This window comes from Bison bison, unplaced genomic scaffold, assembly GCF_000754665.1.
Source record: "Bison bison bison isolate TAMUID 2011002044 unplaced genomic scaffold, Bison_UMD1.0 scf7180017864388, whole genome shotgun sequence".
NCBI classification, from domain to species: domain Eukaryota; kingdom Metazoa; phylum Chordata; class Mammalia; order Artiodactyla; family Bovidae; genus Bison; species Bison bison.
Genome location: NW_011494960.1, coordinates 2,455,690 through 2,470,427, shown reverse-complemented (window position 1 = coordinate 2,470,427; position 14,738 = coordinate 2,455,690). Strand labels below are relative to the sequence as shown.

The following is a 14,738-nucleotide window of genomic DNA, read 5'->3' as shown; positions in this document are numbered from 1 at the left end:
AAACCAGCTTGAACATCAGGAAGTTCACGGTTCATGTATTGCTGAAGCCTGGCTTGGAGAATTTTGAGCATTACTTTACTAGTGTGTGAGATGAGTGAAATTGTGCAGTAGTTTGAGCATTCTTTGGCATTGCCTTTCTTTGGGATTAATGAAAACTGACCTTTTCCAGTTCTGTGGCCACTGCTGAGTTTTCCAAATTTGCTGGCATATTGAATGCAGCATTTTCACAGCATCATCTTTTAGGATTTGAAATAGCTCAACTGGAATTCCATCACCTCCACTAGCTTTGTTCATAGTGATGCTTTCTAAGGCCCACTTGACTTCACATTCTAGGATGTCTAGCTGTAGTTGAATGATCACACCATGGTGATTATCTGGGTCATGAAGCTCTTTTTTGTACAGTTCTTCTGTGTATTCTCACCACCTCTTCTTAATATCTTCTGCTTCTGTTAGGTCCATACCATTTCTGTCCTTTATCTAGCCCATCTTTGCATGAAATGTTCCCTTGGTATCTCTAGTGTTTTTGAAGACATCTCTAGCCTTTCCCATTTTGTTGTTTTCCTCTATTTCTTTGCATTGATCACTGAGGATGTATATAGGAATGCCATATATTGATAAACTCTTATTATTTGTAATAATTTTTGTCTATCTTCATTTGAGTTTTTTAGGCAAGCAGTCCGTTCACATTACTATTTGTAATCATAGATTTCTCTTTCATTTCCCGTTCTTTTGACTTTTTCTTTTTCATTTTATTGTTTGGCTAAGATCTCCAATAAAGTGTTGAATGTTATCATATACACTCTTATTTTGATCTTAATTCTAAGGGGAATTCTGCTAATTTTTCCCTGTTAAGAATTATGTTTAGCCCACGATTTTGGCAGATGCTTTTGATCAGACTGAGGCAATTTTCTTCTTTTCCTTCTTTTCTTTCATAAGTAGGTTTTAATAGGTTGTTGAAATACATCAAATGCATTTTTCTGCATTAGTCACTATGATTTTATACTTTTCTCCTTAAATGTGTTAATATGATGTGTTACATGGATTGAGTTTTTAATTTTGAAAAAGTCTTTTCTTAATTATATCATGATATATTAAATTATATATATATATAATGTATATATTCTTATATATTTATATATAGAATTGATTTAGGTAATATCTTGTTTAGGATCATTATATTTCTTGTCATGTGTTAGATAAACTTCTGTATTCCCTTGTCATACATTTTCTATTGTAACCCATTTCTCATTCCCCCAAGTGGCCTTAGTATCACAACATCGTTAAGGTTAGTGAATTCAATATATAAAAACAGTCCTGTGGTGACCTCTCCTCCATGTGCTCTTTAAAGAGCTGTCTCTGAGTAAATACATTACCCTGCAGAGGCAGGGTTGTCTTAGTTTCTTTATCATCCAAATAAAGATCTTTCATCCTTAGCAAGTAGATGTGAACAGAACACTAGATTTTGACTTGGACTTTAGTTGCAGTCATGTCTCTCTCTACTTGTTCTGTAATCTAAACTTACTTGCCCTCCCTCACCTCCATTTTTTAGATCTAATACTGTGATTCTCTGACCCCTTTCTCTTAAGTCCTATTTCATGTTTACTTTTACCACTTCCAACAGCTTAGTTCTGAATTGGTGGAGACGCCGAAAAGCCAGAACCAACTCTGAAAAGCTATACAGTCGATGGGAGCAGGATCATGACCTTGAAACTTTTGGTTCTCTTGAGTTATTCTATGAGTATTTGGAAACAGGTAATTTTCAACCTCTGCCTTGAAACTTGAAAGAAGCTGAGTAAAATAAGTGTTTTTCGTCTCTTAATATTTCTTCCTACCTTGCACATAGTAGGTGTCCAATAAATCATTGGACAGTGAATGAAAAATATTGGCTCAGTATATCTGTTTTCCCCAAATATAATGCAGGATGAAATTTAGTTTCAAAACAGCAATCTCAGAGATATTTTTCCTATCAACTTAATGTTAATATTGTTGAACAAAATTAAGTAAGGATCACTTTTTAATACTTGTCTCAAAATAGTTTAGCTTTCTGCTTTTTTTTTTTTTGCCATGGTGATTGCTCATAGAGGGAATGCAATGAAAAACATTACTAGAGTCTGACATACATTTAGTGTATATCCTTTTTTCAGGCTGAAAAGAATGAAGCTAAAAGTAGATATGCAAGGGAAACCCAAAGCGGACATAAGAAACGCATAAAATATTCTAAGGATTGAAGAGAGTTTGGGGTGAAATTTTAAGAGAGAGAACCCCAGGACTGATTGTGGAATCTACTCAGAGTGTTTCCTCTCAAATGACCTTCTCTGCTGTTTTGGTGAAATTAAAGAGGACAGTTTTCCCAGCTTATTTTCGTGGCCCATAAAAGTCATGGTAGAATAAATGAGATGACCTGAATTTGTTACCGATTCTCCACTGAAATATGTACATATGATACCTAAATTAAAATAGGTATATTTGGGCAAATAGGAAGATGTCTACAGTTATAAAACTAGGCAGTCCTTGATTTGTGGAGTCATAAGGCTGTAATTTTTAAATAATTGTGTATGTTTCAAGTGAATTTTTGCATAAATGTGTCAGAGGTTATAACTGAAAGTAAAAGATGAAATCATTGTTTCATAACAAGATTAATTATTGAGACACAACTAAGAGTTAATTTATTCTGGTTGTTTTACATACTGTATCTCTAATCTTAAAGCATTCTACAGAACAGTCATTATTCACTGCATTTTATTTGAAAGAATACTGAAGCTTGGAGAAGTTATTTGCCGTGGGCCACAGAGATTATAAGTAAAGATCTGAGATTTGAACCTAGAAATTCAAGCTGTTTCTGCATAATACTTCACCTTCATTTTCTGTTTCTCGGTTCAGTAGAGAAGTTAGGAAGGAGGCAGTTTGTTCTCTTGGATTAGTAGATGAAAAGACTGATGCTAATCAGAAAGTATTATGAGAAATGCTGAAATCCAGAAACTCTCAAGATCTATCTAAAAATAGAGGACTAGTGGAAGATTACTTTTTCTTTTTTCCTACAATGGAAAGTCATCTTTGTCTCATTGTTTTTTGGTTCCCTCCTGTGGGAAGTACAGTCTGCCAGCCACGTGGATTCTTTTACCCCAAGCACTGATGGAAACAAAAGAAGAAACAGAGAAATAAGCCAGCTTATATAGGTGTTAAGCCTTAGTGAGGAAAGAGAGTAAAACATTTTTAGAAAGATGTCAAGTTAGTACAGAGGATTGGGACCTTAAAAAATACCTCATTCTAGGATATCTATATTTCCTTTGACCACATGCAACTTATATATATATATTTCTGATGTTTATGTGGTTCATTTTCTGATTTATTCTCAAATATCTTGTTTATACTACCTTCTCCTCTGTTAGCATTTTCAAATCTTAAATAATGCATTCATTCATAAGGCTTATAGTTGAGTACTTTTATATACTCAAAACATACAAATGAGTCAGTGATTATTTCTGATCTTAAAAAGTACATAGGTTAGCAAAATAGAAAGCTTGATTACCCCACAGATGTGCCAATACCAATATAAATACTAGACTAGCAGACCTAAGCATAGGCCATAATAATAAAAGACTGTGTTTTATGAATAAGAAGACTATCTTATCTAATAAGAATAGATGCTTTCTTCAGACAAGCAGATCTTAAAAGAAGCAGCAGGGATAGAACTGAGCTGTGCATGACTAATTTCTCCGTCCTATTCTAGCAAGCAATAAGGCACTGTGCTTCCTCTAGGAAAGGGGAAGAAGGCAGCTGGAAGGAGGCCTGGAGTGTTTTGCTGGTGTAGATCCCTTCAAAATGAAGGAAGTGGCGGGAGTTAGGCCGACTGTTCCCCCTTTTCCCCTCCACAATGATGAGTTTGTGAATTTCTCTTTTCTCCCCACAGTTATCCAGTTTGGATTTGTTACGTTATTTGTGGCCTCTTTTCCTTTGGCCCCTCTTCTCGCGCTCTTGAATAACATAATAGAGATTCGAGTGGATGCCTGGAAGCTTACGACTCAGTACAGGAGACCTGTAGCTGCTAAGGCTCATAGCATAGGTGTTTGGCAAGACATTCTTTACGGAATGGCTGTCCTTTCTGTTGCAACTAATGTAAGTAGACCTATTTAAGTGGAAACTCTACTTGATGATTTTTTTTCTTGGAGATGGGGAGATTGTGAATAATGTTTAACTCAGTATGTACATTGATTTCATCATGGTGACCTTCCTAAAGACAAAACATCCCTAATCTTTTATGTGCTAAACAACACAGATAAATCTGTGACATGCAAACTCTTAGAAATATAAGGAAAATTGTAAAACATGCTTATTAAAATGCCATGATACCCATACCACGTGACAAAGTAGACAGAAAATAAGTAGTGGTGTAAAGAACCTAAGTAATACAATTAAAGTTTGATTATACATAAAGTACAAATAGAATATATAACATTTACCTGTTATTTTTATGGAGCACTTATTAAAAATGGTAATAAAACTGAATTCCCAAAAGCTGAAATTTTACAATGCATATTCACATACAATTATAGTATAAAAAATGAATTTGATAATAAGATAGCCAAAAATTCAGCCACTTAATATTCATGCTTCCAAGAAAGCTTATTGCACAAAGAAGAAATAAAATTGAAATTACAAGGAGAACTTAATTAAAATGAAAACTCATACAAATCAGCTAAAACCACATTTATAAAAAGTGTATACCAATAAATGCTTTTATTATTGAAAAGAAGGAAAGTATGAACTGAGCCTGTTATATGAAACTAAGAAAAAATGTAAAACTAATCAACAGAAAGTGGTAAGAAAGAAAGAATAAAGGTGTATGCAGAAATAATCACATTAGAAAATAAATAAAAGGTAACATAATTGCTAAATAAACCAAGAGTTGGTTCATTGAAAAGATAAACAAAATTCTGACAATCTCAAAAAAGAATGAGGTGAGAAACTTATAAAAATGCTATATATATATATTTATTCTAATACATTTTAAAATCTGTTTGAAATTGTCACTTTTTTAGAAAAGAAAACTGCCAAAATGTGCTCAGTAAGTGATATAAAACAGAAAATGTACCAGTAGCTACAGGAGCAATATTAAAATATTTTTAAAATCTATCACTAAAAGGCAGAGCAAAATGATTTTAAATTGACTCATCTTACCCAAAGGAAACATGAGATTTACACTATTCCAGAGCTTAGGAAAACATGGGAAAATAGCATTCCTACAGAATCAAATACTGAAATTAATTGCGCTGAACTCTGGGAAATCTACCAGTACATGGTCTTCTGTTTCTCCATTCCTCATTCCCTATACACCCCCTGACACACACACACACAGTCGGTCCTGTCTTATGAAATTGATCCAGGCAAGTTAAATTTGGTTAAAGAGAGTAGAACTGTATTATAAAATAGTAAGAAATGTAAGAAATAGCAAGGCAAGATGGAAAGAGACAGATACAGGTATGGTGTTTTTGGAAACAAACAGTGAGGTTAAATTTTCAGTGTAACTCTTTCTAGCTGTGAAATCTTGTAACACTGATCATACACCAGAAATGAACTATTTTACGTTTTAGGTCAAAGACTCATATGTTAACATGATTAGTAATAGCATACTAGTAATTTTGCGTCCTTAAGGCACAAAGATCTGAACAATATACAAATCAGACTTTCATAAAACTGCTTTATTAGCTCATGATTTTCTTCTTGCTTTGTCCTTTAGGCTGTTATTGTTGCATTTACATCGGATATGGTTCCCCGTTTAGTTTACCACTACGCCTACTCAGTAAACGAAAGTTGGCCTATGAGTGGGTATATCAATAACAGCCTTTCAGTATTCCTCATAGCCGATTTTCCAAACAACACTGTACCTTCGGAAAAACGAGACTACAACACTTGCAGGTTTTCTCTTGTTTTCATTTTGCTTTTTAAATGTATTTCTTAAGTTCTCTGTTTTCTTCACGTCTTAACAAAAATTTACTTGGGGCAGTAAAAATCTTGGATAAAGTACATCAGTTCTAAAATTCATACATTGTATGGTTCTGATTTGAAAAAAGTAGAATACTCAAAAGTAAGAGAATACTATCAGTAAAGATAATGTCACTTTTGAATTGCTTCTTATTTTCTAAATTTATTGGAAAAATTTTCTCCAGCAAATGTCCCCTTGATTCAAGCTTTCATGTCTATAGATCACACAGCATGGTCATATTATATGTGCATTCAACCTACTTGAATTTAACTCTGTGTCCTCAAACAGAGAGAGAGGAAGAGAGAAAGAACAATATAGTTGGTTCATTAGCCATCCCATTTGAAAGGTTTCTTCGATGCAGGGAGTGTGAAATTGGATTTGTAAACCTGCTCTTTTCATACTCTGTGTCTCATGAACTGTGTGGATCTTTTTACTTTAGGATTTAAAGATCATTTATACATATATACACACATATGTGTGTGTGTGTGTGTATATATATGCATGTGTGTATATACATGTGTGTGTATAATATATGTGTGTGTTGTGTGTATATATATGTGTACACGCACACACACATATGGTACATCAACTTAAACCTTAAACCAACTGCTTCATCTGGGATTCCAATAAAAACAGCAATATCTGTTTTTGTCTACCTGCAACATGGGTAGACAAAAACCTTTTTATATTCCATATTTTTTATTTATTGTTGGCTGCCCGCGGGCTTGCTCCAGTTGTGGCAGGTGGGGCTTAGTGGCTAGCTTTGGCGGCTTCTCACTGCAGTGGCTTCTCTTGTTGCAGAGCACGGGCCCTAAGCGGCCAGCTCAGTGGTTGGGCACACAGGCTTAGCCTCCGTGAGGCACGTGGTATCCTTCCACACCAGGGACAGAATCTGTATCCCCATGGATGAGGTAGACTCCCAACCACTGGACCACTAGGGAAGTCCTATTCCATATTTATATAGAGAAGAATCGTAACGAGTGTCAGATTTCTTGATGCCATCACTTCCTAGCTGGACTGAATCTTTGAAGAACATCAATATCTAGAAACATTATAGAAAAAAAAAATGAATTCACAAATTGAACACCAGGGAAACCCCCGAAGGATAATAAGTAACACGAAAACAATGCAGTGTCCTGTAAACCAAAAGAAAACAGAGTTTCAAGAAAATGAGAATGATCAACAGTGTCAAGTTCTGTTCTTCACAGACATAAAATAAGATGTGAATTAAAATTTTCCTTCAATTTAATGACCAGAGACAGTTGGTGTCAGTGGAGTGATGGTAGAACTGAGTTGTTAAGGAATAGGAAGAAAGGGACTGAAAAGAGCAAAGTTAGCTAACTCCTGAGAAACTTGTCTTTATGGCAAGAGAGAAGTTTCACTTGTGTCTCCTGCTACATCTATACTATACATTAGAAGCATATGCCTATGATTGTTATCTGTATAGGGAAAATAAATGTTTGGTAATAGCAGTTATTTTCCTTTGACTTGACTTTTGTGGTCAACTAAAAGGATCTCTTACAAGAAACAATATGAATTTATACTAAGTCTCTTTGTTTGTAGTTGTAGCTTATTTTTTGCATTGACTTCCATTTTTTCAGATACAGAGATTACAGAAATCCTCCTGACAGTGAGGACAAATATGCTCATAATATTCAGTTCTGGCACGTCCTTGCTGCCAAGATGACCTTCATCATAATCATGGAGGTAAGCCTTTCTTAACTTTCATGCCGGTAAGTCTCTTTTCACCCTTCAGGCATATATTTCTAAGAGTATCTGTTGAGCAGAAAATTAGCATTATCTCACTAGAGTGTTTTGAAGGAAGTATTTGTTGTCATAAAAAGTAAGTTAGGAATAGTTTAAGTACAGCAATTGCCTGTTATTCCTTGCTATTGTTGAAGATACCAAGGTCACAGAAAAGAAAAATTAAGATCTCTTCCCTTGAGGTCAGAGGATCCACCAATTTTACCAAACACCTGTTATGTACCAGTTCCAGAAGCTATAAGAATAACTTTCTACGTTCAGCTGTATTATTCACCCTTGACAAATAAATCTGACAGTCAGCAAAATTAAGTAGTTGGTTTAAAGATAATCAGCTAATATTAAAGCTGAGTTTCAGTGCCAGATATCTCACTGCCAAACCTCCATTCTTCCCACTGCATTACATTTCCTTTCTTGTAGAATAGCTAGTATGATTATGGATATAAGACAAGAGAACCAATACAGAGAGGGTGTTTGACCAAGGTTTAAACCGAGGACCACAAATCATGAGACATTAAGGCCTATAAGGCAGAGATAAATAAATGTAGGGCTTCCATGGTGGCTCAGTGGTAAAGAACCTGCCTGCAAATGCAGGAGATGCAGGTTCGATCCATGGGTTGGGAAGATCCTCGGGAGAAGTAAGTAACAACCCATCGAGTAGAAGTAGTGGCAACCCATGGAGTGAGGAGTCTGGCAGGCTGCAGCCCATGAGGTCACAAAAGAGTTGGACACGACTTAGCGACTAAACAACTAAGAAATATAAGGCACTTATTCACTTGATTGTTGGTGGTGGTGTTCAGTTGCTAAGTTGTGTCTGACTCTTTGCGACTCTGCCATCCCCATGGATGGCAGCACAACAGGCTTCCCTGTCTTTCACTATCTTCCGGAGTTTGCTCAAACACATGTCCATCAAGTCGGTGATGCCAGGCAACCATTTCATCCTCTGTTGCCCCTTCTCCTCCTGCCTTCAATCTTTCCCAGCATCGGGGTCTTTTCAAATGAGTCAGCTCTTCGCATTAGGTGGTGAAAGTATTGGAGCTTCAGTTTAGGTGTCAGTCCTTCCAATTAATATTCAGGATTGATTTCCTTTAGGATTGACTGGTTTGATCTCCTTGCACTCCAGTGGACTCTCAAGAGCCTTCTCCCAACACCACAATTCAAAGGCATCATTCTACGATGCTCAGCCTTCTTAATGGTCCAACTCTCATATCAGTACATGACTACTGGAAGTATCATAGCTTTGACTAATGGGACTTTTGTTGGCAAAGTGATGTCTCTTCTTTTTAATATGCTGTCTAGGTTTGTCACAGCTTTTCTTCCAAAGAGCGAGTGTCTTTTAATTTCCTGGCTGGAATCACCGTCTGCAGTTTTTGAAGCCCAGTCTGTCACTGTTTCCACTGTTCCCCACCCCCACCCCCATCTATTTGCCATGAAGTAATAGGACTGGATGCCATTATCTTAGTGTTTTTTGAATGTTGAGTTTTAAGCCAGCTTTTTCACTCTCCTCTTGCACCTTAATCAAGAGGTTCTTTAGTTCCTCTTTGCTTTCTGTCATTAGGGTGGTGTCATCTGCATATCTAAGGTTATTGATATATCTCCTGGCTCTTGATTCCAGCTTGTGAGTCATCCAGCCTAGCATTTTCCATGATATACCCAGCATAGAAATTAAATAAGCAGGGTGACAATATATATACAGCCTTGATGTATTCCTTTTCCAATTTTGAACCAGTCCATTGTCCCATTTCTGGTTCTAACAGTTGCTATTTGACCTGCATACAGGTTTCTCAGGAGGCAGGTGAGGTGGTCTGCTATTCCCATCTCTTTAAGAATTGTTCACAGTTCGTTGTGATCCACACAGTAAAAGGCTTTAACATAGTCAATGAAACAGAAGTAGATGTTTTTCCGGAATTCTTTTGCATATGGATGTTGGCAATTTGATCTTGGTTCCCCTGCCTTTTCTAAATCCAACTTGAACATCTGGAAGTTCTTGGTTAACATCCTGTTGAAGCCTAGCTTAAAGGATTTTGAGTATTACCTTACTAACGTGTAAAATGAGTGCAATTGTGTGGTAGTTTGAACAGTCTTTGGCGTTGCCCTTCTTTGGAATTGGAGTGAAACCGACCTTTTCCAGTCTTGTGGCCACTGCTGAGTTTTCCAAATTTTCTGGCATATTGACTGCAGCACTTTAACAGCATCATCTTTTAGGATTTGAAATAGCTCAGCTAGAATTCCATCACCTCCACTAGCTTTGTTCATAGTAATGCTTCCTAAGTCCAGCTTGATTTCACACTCCATCTGGTTCCAGGTGTTCTCAGTTCACATACTGCTGAAGCCTAGCTTGAAGGATTTTGAGCATTCAGTTCAGTTCAGTTCAGTCGCTCAGTTGTGTCCGACTCTTTGCAACCCCATGAATCACAGCACGCCAGGCCTCCCTGTCCATCACCAACTCCCGGAGTTCACTCAGACTCACGTCCATCGAGTCAGTGATGCCATCAAGCCATCTCATCCTCTGTTGTCCCCTTCTCCTCCTGCCCCCAATCCCTCCCAGCATCAGAGTCTTTTCCAATGAGTCAATTCTTCGCATGAGGTGGCCAAAGTACTGGAGTTTCAGCTTTAGCATCATTCCTTCCAAAGAAATCCCAGGGCTGATCTCCTTCAGAATGGACTGCTTGGATCTCCTTGTAGTCCAAGGGACTCTCAAGAGTCTTCTCCAACACCACAGTTCAAAAGCATCAATTCTTCGGTGCTCAGCCTTCTTCACAGTCCAGCTCTCACATCCATACATGACCACAGGAAAAACCATAGCCTTGACTAGACGGACCTTTGTTGGCCAAGTAATGTCTCTGCTTTTGAATATGCTATCTAGGTTGGTTAAAACTTTCCTTCCAAGGAGTAAGCGTCTTTTAATTTCATGGCTGCAGTCACCATCTGCAGTGATTTTGGAGCCCAGAAAAAGAAAGTCTGACACTGTTTCCACTGTTTCCCCATCTATTTCCCATGAAGTGACGGGGCCGGATGCCATGATCTTCGTTTTCTGAATGTTGAGCTTTAAGCCAACTTTTTCACTCTCCTCTTTCACTTTCATCAAGAGGTTTTGAGTTCCTCTTCACTTTCTGCCAGAAGGGTGGTGTCATCTGCATATCTGAGGTGATTGATATTTCTCCCAGCAATCTTGATTCCAGCTTGTGTTTCTTCCAGCCCAGCGTTTCTCATGATGTACTCTGCATATGTTAAATAAGCAGGGTGACAATATACAGCCTTGACGTACTCCTTTTCCTATTTGGAACCAGTCTGTTGTTCCATGTCCAGTTCTAACTGTTGCTTCCTGACCTGCATACAGGTTTCTCAAGAGGCAGGTCAGGTGGTCTGGTATTCCCGTCTCTTTCAGAACTTTCCACAGTTTATTGTGATCCACACAGTCAAAGGCTTTGGCGTAGTCAACAAAGCAGAAATAGATGTTTTTCTGGAACTCTCTTGCTTTTGGCAATTTGTTGGCAATTTGATTTCTGGTTCCTCTGCCTTTTCTAAAACCAGTTTGAACATCTGGAAGTTCACGGTTCACATATTGCTGAAGCCTGGCTTGGAGAATTTTGAGCATTACTTTACTAGCGTGTGAGATGAGTGCAATTGTGCGGTAGTTTGAGCATTCTTTGGCATTGCCTTTCTTTGGGATTGGAATGAAAACTGACCTTTTCCAGTCCTGTTAGTAAAGGCCAATAATAGGCTAGGTAAGTCTAAGGCAAGAAAATGCAAATTCCAATCAGTTTTTGTTTGATTTTATTTTTATTGAGGTTATGTATATAATTTAAATCTCTACCCCTCTCAGTTCTTTACGAATTTGTCACCCTCATCCCACATTTTCCATCAGTGTTTTAGATCACCTTTCAGCCTGGTAAATTACAAAAAGAATTCTTTTGAATTTTTGTTTTTGTTTATTTATGATTTTCATTACAGGTTCTGACTCACCATCATTCTGGGAGTTTAACTTTTCTTATATTAAATACAGTATTTTCTTCAATCTATGTTTTTCCCATTCTTGGATTACTAGTTTATTTAGATTAAGCACATCTTTTATTAGTTTTCTGAGGAAAATGGGCAATTTTTGAGAACTTGAATATTAAAATTTCTTCTTTTTCTCATAGATAGTTAATTGGTATAGTATTCAAGAGGAGAAGTCATTTTCCCTGAAAAATTTTGAATCAACTTTATTTAAATATTCCTGAAATTTTAAGACATTGGTCTGTTTTTTGTCAGCTTCCAGTGTTGCTATAAAGATACAATACCATTCTAATTTTCCAGTCTTCGTTTATGATCCGTTTATATGTCAGTAAACTTTGAGGATTCTCTCACTAGACCTTCTTTCATGAAACTTCACCAGAAAGTCATGTGATATTGTCCAATATTCATTGTTTTGGACACTCACTAAAGTCCTTGGATATGCAAATGTTATTAGCCTTTAAGTTGAGACAATTTGCTTGTATTATTTCTTTGATAATTTCCTTCTTTTCTCTGTCCTATCTTTTTGAGACTTTTCTTGTTCAGATGTTAACAACTGTTTTGAAATTCTAATTATCATTTATTTTCTCTCTTATCAATAGTCCAGTTTGTGTCTTTGTCTTGTTATGCTACTGTCTGTCATTCCCATGATTCTCTCTATGTCCTCTTAGATATCCTAAATGGACAATAGATCCTGTTTGTCCATTTCCATCTTACTCTTCCATGTTAGTCTTCCTTATGTATTTGATTGTTCTTGGAAATCTGCTCGTATTTAAGAGTGAAACAGTGATACCTGGTCATGAGCTTTGTGTGTATACAAGAGGAAGATCATTTTGGGTGGGTTTCACTATAGGCTGAAAAAGGGGCCTTTTCATTTGAGACCTATAAAATTTTGATATCTATAATTCTAATTTCTCTGATTAGGTATATTTTCTGGAGGAAAAATAAATCATTCCACCTCCTGCTTGTTGAGCTATTTCGTGGTTGTGTTGAAAGCCAAGAAGGGAAGGAGGGATTCGAGATCTTGTGATTTAGAATGCTGAACTTCACTGAGTTGTCCTATTTTCAGTATGATGCTGCATCTTCATCTTCTGCCATCTCTGCTGCCTCTGAGTGCACAGCTTTCTGTTTTAATTTCTGCAGAAAATAAAGCACTCAGTTGCGGCCAGGTGGGGGTTGGAAAGAAGTAATACTCAAATGTAGATGAGAGAGAGGTTCTGAAAATTCATCTGCCCCTTTACAGATTTTTAAATAATCCTCTTATTTTTAACTCCACCCACACTATGAATTCACAGTCCTTAGCACCATCTTTCCTGACTTTTTTGATTCAAGACAAAATTAGCTTTTGTCTTGGTTTCTACCATCACAGTATCATCAATTGCAAATTTAAGTGCCAGCTTTCTTCACTCTCCAGTCTGTTTTCCCTGTTTGCTCCTTTTTTTTTTGTTTCTTTGTGAACAATACAATTTATTAATTTCTTTACAAATACTTGATTAGGTTTTCAGGAGGAAGCATAGATGAAGAGTATATTCAGTAACCAAGTTCAACTGGAATCTCTGTAATTACATATTTTAGTATATATTTCAGAGAAGGCAATGGCACCCCACACCAGTACTCTTGCCTGAAAAGTCCCATGGATGGAGGAGCCTGGTGGGCTGCAGTCCATGGGGTCGCTAAGAGTCAGACACGACTGAGTGACTTCACTTTCACTTTTCACTTTCATGCCTTGGAGAAGAAAATGGCAACTCACTCCAGTGTTCTTGCCTGGAGAATCCCAGTGACGGGGGAGCCTGGTGGGCTGCCGTCTATGGGGTCGCACAGAGTCGGACGCGACTGAAGCGACTAAGCAGCAGCAGCAGCAGTATATATTTATTTATTTGCTTAATGTTGGATTTATAGGAAAGTTCCAAGACCAAGGACTAAATCTTCTTGCTTTACCTTCTATCTACTGTGTCAAGCACAGTTTATTGAATGAATGAAATGATTTGTAAGGACATTTTGCTGAACATTTGATAGCTAAACAGTGTCTCTGATTTTCTTTTATGTTTCCTCTAGCATGTTGTGTTTTTAATTAAATTTTTCTTGGCCTGGATGATCCCTGATGTTCCAAAAGATGTTCTGGAAAGAGTCAAGCGAGAAAAGTTAATGACTGTCAAGATTCTCCATGACTTTGAACTTAACAAACTAAAAGAGAACTTGAGGTTGAATTCTGCTTCTTCTACTGATTTTGCCAAGCATTTCACTATTAAGGAAAACCAAGCAAATCTGGCTGAATCAACACCCTAATTAACACAATGAGCAAGTGGTTGGTTGCCTGTCTGGGTTCACAGTTTATCTGGATTTGGAGTCAGAAGCCAGAAGCCATGTGTCTTTTACCCTTTCTTCTTCTTCTTTTTTTTTTTTTAAACTCAGATTTTTGTACACTTTTATGGAGGCCTTTGTACAGCTTCATGGAAGTTGGAAGAACACCCGTCTACTTCACTGGCTGGACCCTCCCTAGATATTGTTTCTGGGATTCTATAAATAATTGTTAAATGTATGTGTGAAATCAGAATATTGGAAAATCATGGGATGTTGCAGTTTGGAATTAAACACTGGACGTGGGCTCTCCTATCACCTTCCAGTGAAGGTGCACATTTTCATGGTCTTCTTTCTTTTGGGTTGTTTTATATCTCTACCCTATCAGAGAAAGTATTGGGACAAAAAGAGTAGAAGTGAAGAGGTCTACTGAGCCGTATATATATATATATATATATATCCTGCCATTTTAGACTATGCAGATGAAAAACCAAAATCAGATAAGATAGGAAAACTTACATATTAAAAATACTGGATAGATATCATGGCAGAGCTTTGTTCTGAAATCATCCTGAATAAGGTAAACCTCCATCAAAATTCCAGATAGTACTTCCTGGTGAACACAAAATTGATTTTCAAAGAGACTGAACATTTGGATTTCAGCCAAGGACTAATAACTCAGTTCTTTAAATATAACACT

General features: G+C 36.9%; 1 protein-coding gene across 1 annotated transcript in view; it reads left to right on the top strand.

The window, feature by feature from the left end:
• Nucleotides 1-14,453, top strand: part of ANO5 (anoctamin 5) — an 86,286-nt gene extending 71,833 nt beyond the window's left edge. Inside the window, exons 18-22 of the mRNA XM_010858408.1 lie at nucleotides 1,622-1,752; nucleotides 3,911-4,116; nucleotides 5,738-5,916; nucleotides 7,585-7,690; nucleotides 13,796-14,453. Of these exons, the coding sequence (XP_010856710.1) occupies nucleotides 1,622-1,752; nucleotides 3,911-4,116; nucleotides 5,738-5,916; nucleotides 7,585-7,690; nucleotides 13,796-14,026 (853 nt within the window). The 3' untranslated portion in view covers nucleotides 14,027-14,453. The remainder of the gene's footprint in view (nucleotides 1-1,621; nucleotides 1,753-3,910; nucleotides 4,117-5,737; nucleotides 5,917-7,584; nucleotides 7,691-13,795) is intronic.
• Nucleotides 14,454-14,738: the final 285 nt, after the last annotated feature.